This window comes from Alternaria dauci, chromosome 1, assembly GCF_042100115.1.
Source record: "Alternaria dauci strain A2016 chromosome 1, whole genome shotgun sequence".
Classification (NCBI taxonomy): Eukaryota; Fungi; Ascomycota; class Dothideomycetes; order Pleosporales; family Pleosporaceae; genus Alternaria; species Alternaria dauci.
Genome location: NC_091272.1, coordinates 4,921,848 through 4,940,755, shown reverse-complemented (window position 1 = coordinate 4,940,755; position 18,908 = coordinate 4,921,848). Strand labels below are relative to the sequence as shown.

At 51.4% G+C, this 18,908-nt stretch overlaps 5 protein-coding genes across 5 annotated transcripts; 4 read left to right on the top strand and 1 right to left on the bottom strand.

Annotated features, from left to right (window-relative positions):
- Positions 1-4,478: 4,478 nt before the first annotated feature.
- Positions 4,479-6,184, top strand: ACET3X_001535 (uncharacterized protein). Its single transcript, XM_069446837.1, has one exon. It carries the CDS (start codon positions 4,666-4,668, stop codon positions 6,148-6,150), a length of 1,485 nt encoding a protein of 494 aa, XP_069311777.1. The 5' UTR covers positions 4,479-4,665; the 3' UTR covers positions 6,151-6,184.
- A 678-nt stretch (positions 6,185-6,862) lies between these two features.
- On the top strand, positions 6,863-8,227 carry ACET3X_001534 (uncharacterized protein; the record flags this gene model as incomplete). The annotated part of the gene is made up of 1 exon (XM_069446836.1): positions 6,863-8,227. The coding sequence occupies one exon, from the start codon at positions 6,863-6,865 to the stop codon at positions 8,225-8,227; it is 1,365 nt and encodes a 454-aa protein (XP_069311776.1).
- Positions 8,228-8,346: 119 nt separating this feature from the next.
- ACET3X_001533 (uncharacterized protein) lies at positions 8,347-10,204 on the bottom strand (the record flags this gene model as incomplete). The annotated part of the gene is made up of 3 exons (XM_069446835.1): positions 8,347-9,586; positions 9,634-10,019; positions 10,109-10,204. The coding sequence occupies 3 exons, from the start codon at positions 10,202-10,204 to the stop codon at positions 8,347-8,349; spliced, it is 1,722 nt and encodes a 573-aa protein (XP_069311775.1).
- A 2,747-nt stretch (positions 10,205-12,951) lies between these two features.
- On the top strand, positions 12,952-13,937 carry ACET3X_001532 (uncharacterized protein; the record flags this gene model as incomplete). Its single annotated transcript, XM_069446834.1, has 2 exons — positions 12,952-13,134; positions 13,182-13,937. The coding sequence occupies 2 exons, from the start codon at positions 12,952-12,954 to the stop codon at positions 13,935-13,937; spliced, it is 939 nt and encodes a 312-aa protein (XP_069311774.1).
- A 1,784-nt stretch (positions 13,938-15,721) lies between these two features.
- ACET3X_001531 (uncharacterized protein) lies at positions 15,722-18,323 on the top strand. Its single transcript, XM_069446833.1, has 4 exons — positions 16,078-16,221; positions 16,281-16,567; positions 16,627-17,477; positions 17,532-18,323. The coding sequence occupies exons 2-4, from the start codon at positions 16,374-16,376 to the stop codon at positions 17,960-17,962; spliced, it is 1,476 nt and encodes a 491-aa protein (XP_069311773.1). The 5' UTR covers positions 16,078-16,221; positions 16,281-16,373; the 3' UTR covers positions 17,963-18,323.
- The last annotated feature ends 585 nt before the right edge of the window (positions 18,324-18,908 follow it).

The following is an 18,908-nucleotide window of genomic DNA, read 5'->3' as shown; positions in this document are numbered from 1 at the left end:
AAGGATTGAGAGAGCATACGCATCGCATTCCAACGGTAGACGTGACCTTCCCAAGTCGCAAAGTTCAGACCAGTTTTTCCCAGACTCTTGATCGCTGGCATTGGCCATGCACAGTAATGGGTCTGTATTGAGCCTTTTGCCATGATAGAATTCGGATGCTTCTGCTTGTATGCTTGTGCAAACTCTACAAGACAAGTCTCGGACGGCAAGGGTAGTGATGGAGCACGCTCCCCTTCTGCTCTTGTCGCGTTGTCTTCGTATGGAAAGTAAAGGTCGGGTGCACCGTCTGAGCCTTGAACAATGAGAGGACGAGTTTGTGGCTCCTCATACTCGTGCGCAAGACTGACGATACCGTAACGCTCCATGTCCTCTATAACGCGGCGGATGAAGCGGTTGTCATCCCTGTTTACATTCTGTAAGGTCGTCCTCGCCTGCTTTTTAGATAGGGCAATGGGGTCGGGATCGAAACACCTCCACCTATTCCCTTCGTGTTGTATCTCGCCTGGTGGAGGGTAGCGCAACTCAGCCGTGCATTCGATCTGAATCTCCTCGAGGTAGATCTCTTGCACCGATGACGGTATGATCTCGCGAATGACACGTTTTGCCATTTGTCTGGGTGAGGGGTCGCCAATAAGCATCATAAGTGTATCCTGCACAATGTCGATCAGTCGGAAAGGCAGTCCAACCTCGCGATCAATGATGATGAATTGCCAGGAGTCGACTACTATCGGGTCATACATTGTCGTCTTCCTCATTCGCAGGTGATTTTTGATCTCCTCAAGGGTGAGTGTCGTTGTGAAATCGACACTGTCCAGTTCGTCCAGTGTTATGGCAGATCGATGGCGACTAATGAACAGGTCAGGTTCAGTTGGGTGCACCGTAGCATCAGCATGTGTGCCTTCGTAGACGACAAGATACAACGATGCGGTTCGCTTTCGCAGTTCATCCAAGAAGGCCTGGGTTAGAGGATGACCTATCGCCATCTGTCCGCATAGATAGTTTCGCGATTGACGCTGAACCCACTTTCCGTCCTCTTGCTTCAGGCCAGTATGCGATGTGAAGTCGCCCTTATTGGTAGGTATAAAACCCATGTATACACCAGTTGAACATTCGCCTAGTATGCTTTTCGGATCGTACCAGTGGTCGTTGTACAGCCTCAGCATTAACAGTTTGCAGATTGTCGTATAGTCTTCGAAGTTGGAGCAGATACTGGCAAGTGATCATGGTGTGAGCAGCGTGGGGAACCAACGGTAGCTTGATAAGAAGTCAGCAGAGCCTTCTCAAAACACAATGTAAGCTCACAGTATGTCCCAGCATGGCTTGGTCATTCTCAGTCCTTCGGTTGTACTTGGAATAGTACCGCCGAGCAGCTGTATGGTCTTGATGTCTCCACCGGCCAGAGCCTGAGCGCAAATCGCTACACGAAGATACTGCACAGCGTTCGGACGCCAGGCTTTCTCAAAATAGTCGCAGTACATCTCCAGTTGACTGGCTTGGCAGCCCATCAGGAATTCGTTTATACTTTTGGATCTTGTAGCATGCTCCAAAGTTGCAGCTTCACTATCGTTCAGAACCATGATGCGAAACCAGGCGCGAATGATGTCGGTACCAGTATCTGGGCCAGTCTGCTCCTTTGTACCCGGCGAAACGGGACGGTTGAGCGAATCGTCAAGATCAGGTACTATGGCGTATAATCGACGAATACTGTCGGCGCAGAGATCTAGGTAGAAATGCTTCAGTACCAGGATAGTGCCGTCGTCAGGCAGACCACCTAAAGAGTCTATGGGTATTCGAGGATCTAAAGGTGACCTGAGAATCATAATCTTCTCGCCTTGGTTGAACTTGTCTGGGTGTGGAGAGGTTGTATGTATTCCTGGTGTTTCTGGGGTCGGGCCGCGATTTAGGTTCGCCACTATAGCATACCAATCAGCCTCATTCCATGCATGCAGGAAAGTAACGCTACTTACTCAGTAGCGCATCAGCGAGAGCCCTGACGTCGTTCTCCATTTTGTGGATCCATTTTATGTAGTCCTGGATGTCACCGCCGCGAGGGTAGAAGCGATCTTGGATTTGTCGCCTGAGATCGACCGACTGGCGCAGTTTCATTATCTTCTGTTTCGCAGCATCCAGGCCGGTGACCATCAGCTTTTCCGCTTCTTTCTGAATCTTGGCCCATCGTAATGACAGTTGTTGCCATTCGTCATGATGTTTGTAGCACCACGGGTCGCCCGCGCTTGACGGAAGCGTGGCCCAACACGCACGCCCTTCAGAGTCGACAGCGTCGCAAACGGCTCCAGAGGATGAAGGCGAATCGGGAACATCGCTCAGGCGAAGCAGTTGCCGTGGTTTTCCCCTGAACGCAGGTCGCCGTTCTTGCGAGCTGCTGATGCGCAGTTGCAAGCTCATGGCTGGTTGTTGGCGTTGTGAGGGGTAGCGCACGCGTTGCTGGGAGTATGGTTTCGGCGCTTGTGAGAGATGAGGCTGTTCGAGCAACAAAAGGATGAACGACAACAAAGGGAAACGAAAGGCTCTAAGAGCACAGGAACAGGGGGACAGGTAATATCATAGTATTCTCCTGTGACCAAAACGTGGGCATGAGTTGGCCATTTGGTCGGTAAGTGCCCCGCTGGGGGCTGCGCCCATATCTACCTTGTCGTCTCGTTTAATGTCATTATGCGGCACGGTCACAGCAAAGTCAAGCCCCAAGGGGCTTTCACCCGCGTCGTTTCAATCGGCGCCGAGAGCCATCGCGATTGGTCAAATACATAAACGAGAACTGTGGGAATGTCATACGGTTCCGTTGTTGTTGCGCACAGGCTTTGCAGATGTTCCGAACGGCAGGACCTAGGGAACGAAATATCAGGCGCGGCAAGATACCAATAGCCGTGGAGGATCTGGAGATGGGCCGTGCCTAGCGAGGGCATGATCCATGGAAGGCGTTTCTGAGCCAATGAGAAGTCAGTATGTGCCGCTGAAAGCCTTGTGATAGTTGGGGTTGTTCCTAGAGTTTGTGAGTGGTCCAGGCCCACCAACCCACCGCTGAGGCAGTTGTACTGCAGCATGGCAGGTACTCAAGCGTTCCCATCTACACGGCGTTGAATAAGGCTGACCGGGTCCTGAAGACTTACAAGCCAACTGTATCGCGGATAATGAATGGAGAATTCGTGATAGACGGCGCGTGTATCTTGATCAACTCTAGTCAATCTGCGAACCGAGGCCATACAGGCGCAAGAAGACACATGCTGCCCAGCCACCAATGCCCGCCTTATCGGTGGAGGGGGTCCAAAGAACCGTGACACCCTAATCGTATGTGCGTGATACCGCACCCGACTAATTTAGCCCCAATGGCAGTGGTCCTATGAGGTTCAATACAAATTCGCGAAAGAACGCAAAATCACTGAAAACACATGCGCTTTCTGAAGTGGCCGTATCACGTGCTTACATACCTTTCAAAGCGCTGCGCTCTGCCTGTAAAGAACATGTCGCGTGCAAGCAACGACGCATCAAACCCAGAACTTTTCTTGCCTTGCAAAGATGCGTTCGGATTGGTGGGGCGCCAGAAGCCATCTAGTGACTAGTTGAGCGCGTATGCACTGTGAAGGAGGGGCAGGGTAGCGTGATGTCCCGAGCGGCCCGGGGCAACCAGGCCAGTTCGAGGGCACGAGAGACCTAGGATGCTCCAGAATTGAAGGTGATATGTTGTAAACAATTGCTGAGCCTCCTCCAGAAATGGAAGTTGAAGAGGCTATTGTTGGCAGCTGGTCCTCACTAGGCGGATTCTGCCATAGACCGTTCCAGTGACCGACACAGCTACGCATCCTTCAACTTGCATCGTTAGTTAGTGTCTTTTGAGGACAATTGACTGACACCAACATGTGGAAATGTGAGTTGTGAAGCTCAGGAAGAGCCAATCGGCGACTGATCTTCGAGACTTGAAACAAGACAATACGTTTGGAACAACACATTATCGACAAGCGAACGCGCGCGCTTACAGACGAGCATTTTGCGGTGTCTATTTGTCGCTCTAGTAGACACACAAAGCCGATGGATGTAGAAGGCCGTCATCCGGCATTGTTGCAAAGGGTCTTGTCAGGTACGGGACGCACAGTACCTACCTAGGTAGGTCGTTATTACTCGCTAGACTCAGGATTTGCCTCGCATGCGATAATCAATGTTGGTGGCAGTTGGCAGAACTGAAGAGATGGGGCGAACACGTTGAAATTGATTCCACGCCGATCGGCCTGCGATGCGACCCTGAAGTATCCGCTCGTTTATGTCACACGCTGTCGGCATCAGCGCCGTAGACGCGTGTGGAGGCTCTTTGAAGCGAAACTGGAGAATAGGATGCATCTCCGACTTGAGTTGGAGCGGCAATTGCTTACCCCACATCTCGGATTACCGAATGTGGTCAAGATCAACTGTCATCCGAGGTCGAGCTGCGATGCAGGAAGTGTGGCATTGGAAGACGACATCATCCTCTCCACACTGCTCAACAGTCAAACCAAGCTATAGTTATAGCCATTGACCTCTAAACTTCTACTTGAGAATAAAGAACTTCATTTGCATTCCAAGTACTACTGGATCGCATTTTAGAGCTCCATTTGGTACGCGCTTCCCCGCGAATCTCCACACGACCGACCAGCGAAACAATAGCTCTCACCCACCATGGTGATCTCAACAGCAATTCGTATAGCGCCTTCAAGGGCAGCACGCGCACTCAACCTCCTCCGCACCGTACAATACACGCACCCTCCATCATGTCCTTGCCATTCGAATCCCAACTACCACCGATCGCCGGCTACCGTCCAGCAAGCACGACGACACCTCGCAACGCCCCTCGATCAATTCCAGCAGAAAGAATATGCCTTTGAGATGGCGGCATCAAGCATACGGTTTGGGCCTGGATGTACAAAGGAAGTGGGTATGGACTTCAAGAACATGGGCAGCAAGCGCGTCATGGTCGTCACAGACCCGAATGTGAGGAAACTAGATGCCATGAAGCAGGTCATTGAAGGTCTGGAGAGGGAGGGTGTAACATATGAGATCTTCGACAAGGTCAGGGTCGAGCCCAAGGACCACAGCATAAAAGAGGCGATTGACTTTGCGAAGCCGTGGAAACCAGATGCGTACTTGGCTGTTGGTGGTGGCAGTGTTATCGACACTGCCAAATTGATGAACCTGTACACCACGTTCCCCGAGGCAGAATTCCTGGACTTTGTGAACGCCCCGTTGGGCAAGGGGATGCCTATCCCATCTAAGCTTTTCCCGCTCATTGCTGTACCAACAACTGCTGGAACCGGGTCTGAGACGACTGGCACCGCCATTTTCGATTTGGTCTCCAAGCGCGCGAAGACTGGTATCGCTCATCGCAACTTGAAGCCTACGTTGGGCATAGTTGACCCATTGAACACACGTACCATGCCCTCTGCTGTTCACGCCTCTTCAGGTCTTGACGTACTTTGTCATTCTCTTGAATCGTGGACTGCGATACCATATTATGAGCGCACTCCACGACCTACCAACCCCATCAATCGTCCAGCTTACCAAGGCGCGAATCCAATTTCCGACATCTTCTCTCTCAAGGCTCTCAAGGACACAGTCAAGTACCTCCCTCGCGCAGTCAAAGACCCTGATGACCACGAGGCGCAATCTCAGATGCTGCTAGCTGCAACACTCGCTGGTGTCGGTTTCGGTAATGCAGGTGTGCATCTCTGCCACGGCATGTCCTACCCCATCTCAGGGCAAAACCCCGGATACAAGCACGCTGGTTATAATGTTGATCACACCATCATTCCGCACGGTGTCAGTGTTGCGGTGACTGCACCAGCAGTATTCAAGTTTACTGGCGCATCAAACCCGGAGCGACATCTGGCCGCTGCCGAGGCATTCGGTGTGGATATCTCGAACGTCAAGGCAGAGAGTGCAGGAGAGGTGTTGAGTGAGGCGCTGGCAGAGTTTTTGATCAAACTCGGTGATCAACCACGCGGTCTGAAGGCGCTTGGTTTCGGAAAAGAGCATTTGGACCAGTTGGTGGAGGGCACAATTCCTCAAGCGAGAGTGCTGATGCTAGCACCCAGCTTAGAGATGCAGAATGTCGATGCTGAGAGGGAGCAGTTACGGGGTTTGTTTGAGGATGCTATGGAGTATTGATTTGTTAGCGGTGGCCATCGAGGTGCGCAGCTTGGTATGTGGAGTTCACAATACGAAAGCACATTCGGGTTGTCGTTTGGAATCAAACATGCCTTAACATTTGACTTCTACAGTACCATCTTCGTGTTGCTGAACATCTGTGAATAGATTCATGACTGGCAGGTCTTGCCGAGGCGCGACCGCATCTGAGTTTCAGAGTCGAAACGCAACCTCACCCCTCTTCCCGCTCCCACCTTGCTCCGCCCTCCACCCCGCACAATCACAACGCGGCAAGACGGTGAAAGTCACCTGCATCACCACGGTAAAGCTCATCTGTTTCCTTTACGGCGACCGAGTCTCTAAATCGAGGTACAGCTCGTTTGCTAGTCACTATACATACTCACCACACTACTTCAGGTGAGCGATGATGCGACAGCCAAGCTGATGATCGCTGCTTCCACGTAATGAGTCCGGATTCTTACTTGGAGGCTCATACCCAAAGCGTCACAGTAAGAGTATTGTAACTTGGGAACGTGCTTCCGGTGCGCCCAGGGACGGCATGTTTCGCTGGATCGTTTCATCACTCGCTTCACGATCAAGTTACGTTTCATATCCATAACCCAAAGTACAGAAAACCTTTATGAGTGAACCGAACTGCACACTGGATGTTCCTTTCATTGTTATACTCACACTACCTGATATTGCATCTGCGTACAACTGACATTATCTCACCATGAAATCCACCATTAGCCTCAGCTTACTAGGAGGTGCTCTGGCACTGTCCAATGAGAAGATCGAATCCGTCGTACAGAAGCCTCTCATAAAAGACGCCTGCCCATCGAACCACCTTCTCGACAACGGAAAATGCCTGCCTTTAGCATATGGAGATTCGCCGGCATCAACATTTGCATTTGAATCCAACACCACCCAACCTTCGCTCCTCACAAACTCCCTAGAAGACGCCCGTGTCTTGGCATCTCAAACAGAAAACTTCCCTTGGACTTTCTGGCCAGAATGTTTCACTCACAAGAGAGTGCCGGACCAACCATACTGCGTCTTCAGTGATCAGAATTTCGCATCAGGGAGAGGCATCTTCATTGTCACCGCGCAAACTTTTGCCTATGCCATGTTGGAACACGATGCTTTCCGACGCCCACAAACACTTGAGCACATCAACCGCTATGAAAACCCGCCATTCGAACAGCACGAGTTCCCAGGGAAAGGAAGAGGACTAGTCGCCAACAAGACACTCAATAAAGGCGACCAAATCTTCGCTTCCACACCCATTCTGATTACCGACCCCGATCTGTATGAACTTCCCGAACCTGAACGCCTTGCCCTATTACACCGCGGCATAGCCACCCTTCCCAAGTTGACTCAGTCATTATTCTGGGAGCTCCACGGCCACACGCCCGATGACGATGAAATAGACGACCGCATCACAACCAATAACTTCGAAGTCGCCATCGATGGCATCTCGCAGTCTGCGCTGTTCCCGGAAATCGCAATGCTGAATCATGACTGTCGACCCAACGCTGCATACTTTTTCGATGAAAAGACACTGACTCACTACGTCCACGCCGTCCGACCCATTTACCCCGGCGAGGAGATAACAATAACATACATCAACAACGAGCGATCCCGCGCAAGACGCATCCACGGTCTGCAAAAGAACTGGGGTTTCAAATGTTCCTGTTCAACATGCACTGCGCATCCCGCACTGGCAGCTGAATCTGATGCCCGCCTCGAACAAATTGCCTCACTTCAGTCAGACATTCTGAGTGACTGGACGGAGTCCTCCTCCGCTACCCCGGCGACAGCGGAGCTTCTCATCAGTCTATACAAACAAGAGCGACTAGATGCTAGCCTAGCGACGGCATACCAGCATGCTGCGGAAGTGTATAGTAGTTTTGGGATGAAATGGGAGGCAGTGCGGTATGCGAGGTTGAGTGTGGAGATGAGTATGTTGGATAAAGGGTGGGGCGATAAGGATGTTGCGGCGATGAAGAAGATGATTGCTGAGCCAGAAATGAGCTGGAGTTGGAGAAAGAGAGTCAGCATCAAAAGTGGAGGGTGTGGATGTGGCAAGAGCCACTAACGTATATTACAAAGAGTAAGTGTTCACGTAGTGAAGAATAAAGTCTAATTAATATGAAAGTAGTCATCTACAACGCTGAAGGTTCTACAAGGAAGGAGGTTCGGCGTAGTGATGCGACACTATTCAATCAAAGCACCCCGCACTTTGGTGTTGTACACGTTGTTGCACTTGGTGCTTGCATCCTTCGCAGAGATCTCTCCCTTTTCGCCGGCGCAGTTGCCGCTCGACTTCTTCTTTCCTGCATCGCACAGCGCGACACCAGCAGCAGGAACAGAGCCAGAAAGCAGGTTGGGGGACTCAATGATAGTCGCAGCCATACCACCAACGAGATGGAAGTCGATATGGCAATGGAAGAACCAAACACCCGGGTTATCGGCCTTGAAACGAATGACCGCATATCCGAAAGCTGGAACAACGACACCGTCGCGCTTCGAGGGTACTTTGGGAAGCGAGTTCTCGTCGCCATTCCAAAACCCGACACCCTTGGCGACGACCTGGAAGATGTGACCGTGGAGGTGCATAGGGTGGGGGTACATGTGTGGGTTTTGCATGTGGATCTGGACAATTTGGCCGGACTTGACGACCCAGGGGTTAATACCGGGACCATACGTTGCTGGATCCATGCTGCGAGTTGTCAAAGCTGTGTAAAGCGAAGGAACTTGAGGTGGAACCCATGGCTGCGCGTTGAGAGGTGTACGTGTACCGATGCCGTCGAAATATGTCTGGTTGGTTGTAAACTCGATATTGTTGTCAACTGGTCCTAAGAGCTTCTGGCCGTCAAGAGGCTTCATGGTGAAGTCGTCAAGGATAGTGGCAGGTGGCGGGGTCCAGTCATCGTTGAGGAGATCATCTACCTCATTCTCAAGCTCCTCTAGCTCATCCTCAATCTCGTCGATCATGTCCCCGATCTCGTCGATGACATCCTCGATCTCATCGAAGACGCTGTAGGTAAGTTCTCCGATGATGGTCCGTGACTGTTTTGAAGGGGGAGGCCTTGTCATCATGCCTGTTTCCATCTGCGCAATCCAATTGGCACGTCCCTTCGGGTCCTTCTTGCCTTGTACAACCACACCGTAGCTCTGGCCTGCGCAAATAATGATCGTATCCGTATCCCTGGCCTTTGTTTGCACACCGTCGATTTCAACTACGCTAAGCTTGTACCCTTCGATATGAAACCGGGCACATGCGACGGCAGCCGTGTTGACAATACGCAGCAGGTACCTTTTGCCCTTGGCAAACTTGAGGTCAAAAGGCTTGTTGGAGTCGTCGAAAAGGAAAGAATCGGGCGAGTCGAAGTCGGCGTTGGTATTGGCAGGGCTCATGTACTCCTCAATCATCTCTGGCATTGGGCGATGATACCTGTAGCGTGTGAGCTTGCGCGAATGGTCAGGTTTGGGTTTCCTTACCAGTCTGACATGGAAAGATACTTCTGTTCGTCTATGTTCAGACTCTTCTCCCAGGCTCTATCGTGTACAATCATCTTGCCTCGCAGACCATCGGGATATTGGCCCTTCTCGTGCGCATGGTACCAGTGGGTACCGGCAGGGTTGGCAACGAACGTGTAGGTGAAAGAGCCTCCGGGTCGGATGGGACACTGAGTGACCCCGCTGGGGCCGTCATTGACCTGTGTGCCTTTTTGCCATATACCGTGGAAATGAAGAGCTGTCGTTTGATCCGGAAGGCTGTTGTGAACGGTTACGGATACAGTGTCGCCGACATCGCATTCGATGGTAGGAATAGGCCATTTCCCGTTGATTCCTATGACTTGTCTGGAGAAGCCGTCAGGCGCAGCCTGTGATGAGTTAGCATCGATTCCCAGTGGAAGAGGACAAGACCTGGGGCCTATCGTCCTTAGTCATGACCTAGGAACAGAGTACTCACAGTAACATAGCCGACATCGAAGTCGTAGCTGACAGTCTTTGCGTAGACCGCTCCAGCATACACTGACAGTAGCAGTACCTGAGTTAGACCCAACATTGTACCTACAAAGTCACGAATGTAATACAGAGAGGGATATCAGGCTGACGAAGCAGCGTGCCGAGGAGTTTAAGTATTGACGAAGAATTCCCCGAAAAACGGCTGACATCGTCGATCCAGCTTCCTCCTCATCGATGTAACCCAATATGGACGCGTGTTCAATACTATAGAGCCCCAGCCCTTGCATGACGGGTGAAGATCAACAAATTTGGATAGACAACTCTACTAGGAGAGGTAGTACGTGCCTGAGCACCAGCATCCGACACGCGCAAAGGAATCTTATTGCACAGGGACAACAAGGATCTGACCATCTATCCGTGGCTGACGGGCGGTAACCCGGGATGGTGCTGATCGTGTCAATCATCGTGAAGGCGCAAAAGCTTGATGGTAATCAACCATGCCATTGGTCAACATAGGGTGTTCGCAGATTCAACAAAATGACCAACTCATGCAACCAGCAACCGATAGCAGTCGAACCCTTGTTTGGAACGCTGTTCCTCGCGTGGTGCACTGAAAAAGAATGGAAAACACAAGTGGCGTGCATCTTGGAGCTTCTGTGATGGTGTGCCTAGACTAGGAACAGGTTAGTGTAATGCGATTAAGGCAAAAACGACGATGATCTCTCGGAAACTTTGAAATACCCTGTACCGACATTCGGACATCAATAGGAGAGCCGATGTGGTACAGCATGTCCCATGCAGACACCACACTTGATTGAAATTGCAGTGCTTCGCGGGCGGTGCGTGTACCTGGTCGCTCTTGGTGTCAAGACAATTATACTTTTGAGCAATATGACACAACCTGGCGGCGATGAGCCGCGAGAGAGGGTAATCTGCGGCCAGCTTGATGCTGGTTCTTGAATTTTTAACAGGTGCCATTCGCGAAAGCGCATGCTGCGGCCTCGTGCTTTTGTGGCTCGTCCTCGGGTCCAGCATATTTTCTTTATGGTTCGAGACGTCTTATAGCCGACACTAAAGCCAGGCAATCCAGCCTGCAATTAAACAGTCGGGCAAGGCTTATCGAGAGTCTAATCTTCCCCAACACTTGTAGCCCCTGACCGTCGATTGTGCAGAGAGCCAGCCACGTGCCATGGGGAAAGGGTATCGCCATGGCGTACAAAGTATCTGCGCGAAGCGAGTGGTCGAGCTTGGTCGAATGGTCGATTCTCAAATTGATGCGATAGACGACGTCGACATGGCGATGACTCTGGGCTCGTTGGGCAATGCGAAATCCCTAGTCTGCACGATACTACCTAGGTAGGCAGCATCGTCTGGCGGTAGATGCCATGATCGATCCGAGCCGGAGCATGTTCACCTTCATACTCTGCTGAGCTGCTCGGGATGTCTGATCTGTATGCGCCGTCAGTGTGAATCGCGATCCTTCGATCTTTGGCATGACAGCGAGCGCTGCGAAAAAGAGACGAGATGCATATGCACAGGTGTTTGTTGGAAAGGATCGGAGAGCCGGAGGCCGATGGGCCGAGCGGGATCGCGATTTCCGTCGCTATGGCCCTGGGCCCGCAACACAAACCATAGCTACTTGGGTACCTACTCCTGAGATGTGACTCATCCATTCAACCTTCCGAATCGTTGTTGACGTCATGGTTTTGATCTCCTTACAGCTGTGAGCCCGTTCGCAGTTCAGGGAAGCTTCCGGGTGTGATGACGATAATATAAAGGCCCGTTCATTGGACCCTCGACGGTACCCTACGGACACCTATATCCATGCGACTGAGTACAAGAGGACAGAAGTAAAGAGATCCAAACTCCACAGACCGTGGTGTCGTCGCTAAGAAGAGGTGCAGATATGGATGGCGGCGCAAGGCTTGCGCCGTTAAGAAGGCTTACGTGGAAACATCCGGCGACCGAAGACCGAGTAATCGGGACGACAAGGCACCAAGCACTCGAAAACACCGGCCGTCATCAGGATAACACCGAATTCCTTCTATCGTGGAGTGGAAATTTGTCTGGCCTTATTGTGGCTTAGTGGGCTTACCTGGTCTCTTTGGATGGCCTTAAAGTTCCTCCACAGGCCACGTCAAGATGTAAGCATGGCGTAAACGTATGCCTCTGAGGTCCCTGGAGTACAGCGAATAGACGGTAAAGCTTACTGCAACTTGCGCACCATTTGCCTTTTTGCTATACTCAATGTCGCCTTGCGCGGCTACTTTGTCGTACATCCCCATGTCCAACACCTAATCTGCTTACACACCCCCATTAACCAATGCAGATGAGAAGATGATCTGGAAGTAAGCAGCACATCCGGTGAAGCATCTTCCGTCGTCAACAACTGCTCAGCCCACGTTCCATGACGCACCTAATCATACCCACATTCGGACGCCTTGGCTACCGAAGCGATGCCGCTAGACCAAAGCAGGTCCAATTCGCGAAAGATGGACGATGGTGATGCGGCTTGTGCCAGGAGGCATTCTGCATAGATTTCGCATCCCTGGCTGTTATAGGACTAGCTATCGATGCCGCTGCATAACGCGTAGCCCACACTGCCTCAGGCTGGGGCTATACAAACGCCATGTTCAGATTCGGTGCATGGTGCGAAACACCATCTCATCTGTGAATCAGACTGTGGGTTATAAGTTATCGGGCCTCTTTCATCAACATCTCTCCATCACACAACAACGCACCGCACCGACCACTTCCAGACATCACCCTGCTTCTCCCTGCTCCAGTCGCCTCAGAACCTTGGTAGCCCCAAGCAACGACCTCCCCACGCAGAAAACCCTTTCCGCGATGACTGTTCCGCCTTCTGCTCCTTCTTGGTGCGTCGAAGTTGGCCCTGAATGTCCAGTCGAGGGCACGCTTTATGGCTATTATCCCAGTCTCGGCGCGAACGCTTTCTTCACGGCTTTCTTCGCCCTCTGCCTCATCATCCAAGTTGGGCTGGGTATCAGATACAAGACATGGACCTATATGGTGAGTCAGTTCCCCCTAACCAGCAAGACGCGTCTGATATCCTGTAGATTGCTCTCAGTCTAGGCTGCTTGGGTGAAGTAGTCGGTTATGCCGGCCGCCTTATCATGTACAACAACCCCTTCGACGAGACGGGTTTCCAGATGCAGATATGCTGCTTGATCATCTCGCCCGCCTTTATTTCCGCTGGAATATACCTTACACTCAAACACATTGTCATCAACTTCGGAGAGTCGTGGTCACGTCTACCGCCAGTCTGGTACACCCGCATCTTCATCACAGGTGATATTCTGTCGCTTGTTCTCCAGGGCGCTGGTGGTGGCATTGCTGCAACAGCGGATGCGGGCTCCGACTTGCTAGACGTTGGAACGAATCTCATGATCGCAGGTGTCGTACTCCAGGTTGTCATTCTGTCTTGCTTTGGCATCCTTCTTACCGAGTATACCATCCGTACCTACAACCGCCGCAATCAACTCTCCGCCGAAGCAATGACACTCTTCAACAAGACGTCGTTCCGTTGCTTCATCTTTGCCATAATCGTTGCCTTCTTGGGCATCTACGTTCGATGTGTCTACCGTATCCCGGAGCTTACCGATGGCTGGAGAAGCGAGCTCATGCGCGAAGAGACAGAATTCATCGTCCTGGAGGGTGCAATGATCGTGCTGAGCGTGTTGGTACTTACAGTATTCCATCCTGGCTATTGCTTCCCGGCGCTGGGTAACACTATTGGAAAGAACAGGGCTGCTCGGGGTAAGAGTATGGACACATCCATTTCGGACGTTGAGATGGTACCGGGTCGCGCCTAAGTGTCTGGAGGAACGATATTGCGGGTTCTCTGTACCTCAGAGATCACTGCTTCGGGTTACTCGTTTTGGTACATCGGTGATGGAAGAGTACTATACGAGATACATCGAAGGGAATCTCCTGTGTTGTAGCGAGGAGTTTAGGAGTTCTTTAGACCCGTCTGCGATTCATTACAAATGCATTTTGCCTTGAAAGCCCTGTTATCGTGTACCGGCTTGTCTAAACCCGTGTTTTGTCAAACATGAGCTCGTAACGAAGTTATCTCCCGACGCCTAGACGATACCTAGACTCTGCCGAGCCTCTGTGAGCAGCCATCTCCCCAGCTCGCAAAGGGTCGAAAGGTTTCTGGATCTCATATGGAGCCGGAGCGCTCACTCTGATTAGCTTGGTGTGTGAGTTCCGAGGCCGAGAATTCGGCGCAGGGCCTACCGAGGTGGATCCAAGACCATACTTCCAGCTTGCATTTTGCAAATCAATCTTCAGGGTGTCTCCACGTGTATCCTGGATCAGCGAATTAGCGTGGTTGGCAAAGTTCTCTCAACTGACATATTCACATGATGCAACCAACTCGGAGCCCGGACAGAAGAATTCGTCAGGACAGTCACGTGTTGAATTGACAAGGGTTGGTGACAATCTCTTCTTGCAAACAGGGCTCGAAACGGGAAAGTCTACAATATGAAGCAGACGTTAGTAAACCTGTGCATCTCAATTGCTATGGCCGAACGCGCCAATTTTATGCTCGGTGAATAAGGCGGTTCGGGACCAGATGCCGACTTACAATGAGATTAATTAGATATGAAAACGCACAGACATCGTAGCCGTAGGTGCACATCTTCGTATCGAGGATGATGCGATCTCTGTGCAATGTTGTCACAATTGAACCTGCTGATTAGGCACAGCTTTTCAATGCGTGCAACATCAGCAGTTCGCAGTCGGCAAACGGACGAGTGAGGTGGTCTTGGCTCTAAATTTGCCATCGTGGCACCCTCAGAATAACCCCGGAGCGCATGCAGTGACGTCAATCACGCATGGCTTATTTGAACCTCGTCCGCCAGCTCTCCCAGGGCGCAATGCGAATTTGTACTTTTTTTTTCTTCAATGTACGGATTGTCATACAGAAATGAGGGAGAGCCCACCCGGCAAGCTCGAGGATAACGATGCTTTACCGATTCAGTTGCCGTACCTGCTGACATATGCTTGTTATTCCTGCTAGGTTAAGAGGAGGTTGTGGTAGACACTGTGGATGGCACGACGTCATACCTCGATGCGAAATATCTTTTGATTGCAATGGGACTAGCAGTCAGCACGACACGCACAGCCACCTCCACTCCATCACGCCTGTCGCTGTATGCCGTCCAATCATTCCCTGACATATCCCACACCACGAACTGCCCTTAGAGGCTCTCTAGCCATTTGGCGAGCTTGAAACCCGTTGAACGATGGCGCGCGGTAAACCTGGACCCGGATCGTCGTACATGTGCCGCCGAGGCTAACAACCCTCTTCCGTCTGGAACGCAGTGGCGGTTTCCACCGTTGCTACACTTTTCTCCTTCGCCTCTTTCCTATAGCAACAGTTTTCTGCGTTTTATTCTGGACCGATCTCTACCGCACGTGAGATGGTGCGTCATGGAATCCTATTGGTCAGGGGAGCATTCCCGAGGGAAGCTTCTTGTCGGCCATTTGTACCGAGCTCTCGATCAAATTCGATCTCGGTCACAAATGCGATCTGTTCAAACATTCCAAGGCAAGGAGCCCATGGCGCATCCACGAGTTTTCCCATTGCGACAGAAAGTGGCAAATCGCTACAGATGGTGACAGACAGAAGAAGCGCAACTCACAACAACACAATCTGCAGACCACGCTCACGAATCCGTCGACTAGGCTCCACCGGCTCCACAAACGACTTAAGGATCTCTGTGAGCTTAGCCATCTCGCCCACCACATCGACATTCACAGCATGGACCCCTCCGAGCGATGGCAAAGTATTGCACCGGCCTCAGACGAGCCTGGCCAGCGACGCCCAACATCAGACAGACGGAAGAAGCGACAGGCTGTTGCCGTGGCGTGCGTGCAGTGCCGAAATGGGAAGGCCAAGGTACGTGAGACCAAGTTACACGCAACAATCAAGCCCTGGAGTATCCGAAGGTCTTCCGCATAGCTACCAAGCATGCTACCATGCTGCCCAGCGCCGCGAAGTGTCGGAAAAGACTTTCAGGTATTCAAGACTCATGTATTCCTGATTGATGCTCTTCTATAGGTACTCACAGCATGTGATACTACCTATAGGTAGGCTTGTTCCCATGTTTCGTTACTCACTCGGACTTCTACTGATCGCTTATGTGTAGTGTGACGGTACAAGACCCCAATGCAATCGATGCAAGGAGAACAAGCTATCATGTCAATACGACGTGCCCGAAGGTGTATCGAGAGCTGAGCGCATGAAGATTATGAAGAGAGACAGTATGACTGGCGAGCTGGACGATCTGAAGCGCATAGTGATCTCACTACGCTCGGGCACTGACGACCAAGCTGCCGCTGTTCTCGCTCGTTTGAGACTCGGTGAAGCACCCGAAGACGTTGCGAAGACTCTCCCGATGACAGCATCCCCAGCGATACCCGGCCAGCCCCCCAGGTATGCATCACTCGATCACAGCATCCTCTGGGTACAGCACATTGATAACCCGGCTTCAGTTTACTGGGCCAGGAGTCTACGAACACCTCTGGAAGCGGTATGAGTCCCGAATCGGTGTTTGATTTGAGTAAGAATGCCTCAACGTTTCGACAGGGTTCTTCTATATCTGTGGCATCATCTACAAGCCAGAACGCGGGCTGGTCACCACCTCCAAGTATTTCGTCATCCTCGTTTGCGCCGCCGGGCAAAGGCAAGCAACCAGCTGCCGGGAACGTAGCAAAAGACCAAAGCTTCCTAGTTCCTCTGTTCGATCGCGACGACTATCTCCTAACGAGGGATGAAGCTGAGGATGATAGCGAGGATGAAGACACTCTTCAGGATAGCCAGATTGATCCGCAGCTTTTGCAGCATACATCAAGCTTTGATACCGGCTGGAACGCAGCACCGTCATCTCAAAGACCGTCTCGAAGTCAAAGACCTTCGCCACACAAGCAGAACCCGATTCGATCCATATACCCTACACATCTCGCTGGTCGGCAGCCCATGGTAAACACTATCAGAATACACCCAAACCTCAACCTTCGCAATCTTTTCGGCAACATGCCATTCTCCAGCAGCATCCGAAGCAACTACTATCCAGGCGATATCCAGGACACGCAGATCAGTAACCTGTTTCTACCGACGTGGGCTATGTTACCCGTCAACACAGTGTCAGACCCTGGGTCATTGAAACGCGCAGTCCCCAGTATACTGCAGCAAGCCACAAATTTGGTCAACATGGGGGTATCGATGGAGCAGATTATCGAACTGCACCCGAACATCGCAGCGCTCTGGGACAAGGAAGTGTACAACCACTCGGGAATACTTTCCAAGTGGGCGGTTGGCATGACGCATGGCGTATATATGAAGGGTACGTATGATGCACAGCATTGCGCTAGCTTACTCTCTCACTAACGATTCGCAGGTAACACCTTCTCATGCCTCGGCTACATGTACCTCTTCTGGTCCCTGATGCGTTGGATGATCTCGCCCTCCCCCGAAACCTACAATGCCATCCCCGAGTGGTTGCGCCCTACACCCAACCAGCTTTTCATGCCACACATCACCATTGTCGACTTCATCGTCTGGCCCGCATTCCGCGAGCTTGTGGTTCAGATACCCGCTATGCAGGAGCGCATGGAGTGGATGATGGACATGAGCCTGAATCTCCAGTGTGACTGGTCTTTCCCCATTGGCGAAGCGCTCTGTACAAGTGAAGAGACGGGCCATGTGGATTTGTGCGACGCGGCGAGGGATGCCGCGCGTGATTTGGGGAATTGGAGTGTGGGGCCCAGTTTTAGGGGATACGTCAGTAACGCCGATTCGTACGTCAGGATTAGGACGGAGGAATACTGAATGAATATGCGATGCGATACGGCCGATAATGCACGAACCGAAGAAGTGGCCAAAGCACACTGCGACGTAGCTATCCCAGCTCCGCGGAGCAGCCATCCCAGTTCCGCGGAGGCGGGAACTATAGCAGTTTCTTGGCGCTACCACGGACGAATAGTGGGAGGTCATCTTATTGTTGTTGTTATTACTAGCGAAGCATATTGCACGGAGTTGCCTCTGCTTTGGCGCGATAATTTTGTTGAACAAGCGGTGAGCATTTCGGGCCACCAAAGCCGACAAGAACCTATAAAGTATAGTAGACAAAAAGGTAGAGGATCGAGGATACCCATTATTCTTCAGGTCGAAAATGATTCTTCAGTCAGAGTGGTTGTTGTGCATTGCATTGTCAGTGTCTGATTTGTAAACTGTGGGTACGAGGGTGAAAAACAACGCAGTCATGCAGACAGACATGTCGTTTCATGCGCTTGCTTAGGCAGGTCGATCGGAAAACGATTTGCGAGACCGACGTCCTCGAAAACCCCACACTTTGTCAAAATGTCGGCACTGCATGGGGACGACCAGAGTGACCATGGCGGTGTAGATGTACGAAGACACATATGAAAATGTCTCATCATGAGTGCAACGATGAGCTTCTTGGCAAGCTGAGTTGATTCGCAAAGACCACTCCACATGCCATTGCAAAACCGAGGTTTTAAAAGGATGTAATACACTAATCATACAAGATTCGTAGCTACCATTTGCGTGTCGTGCATCATAAAACGTAGCCATCGTAAACGAATCTTGTGATGTAGCGACTAGACGCGGATGTCGTGAACGCAATAAAGCAAGTAATTTTCCCCAGTTCTCAATACCGCCGCAACCACCCATTGCTTTCCATCGTCATGCTGAACCGCCTCGCATTACTACCACTGACCTCCAACCATCATACTCATGTTCATCGTATCAACCG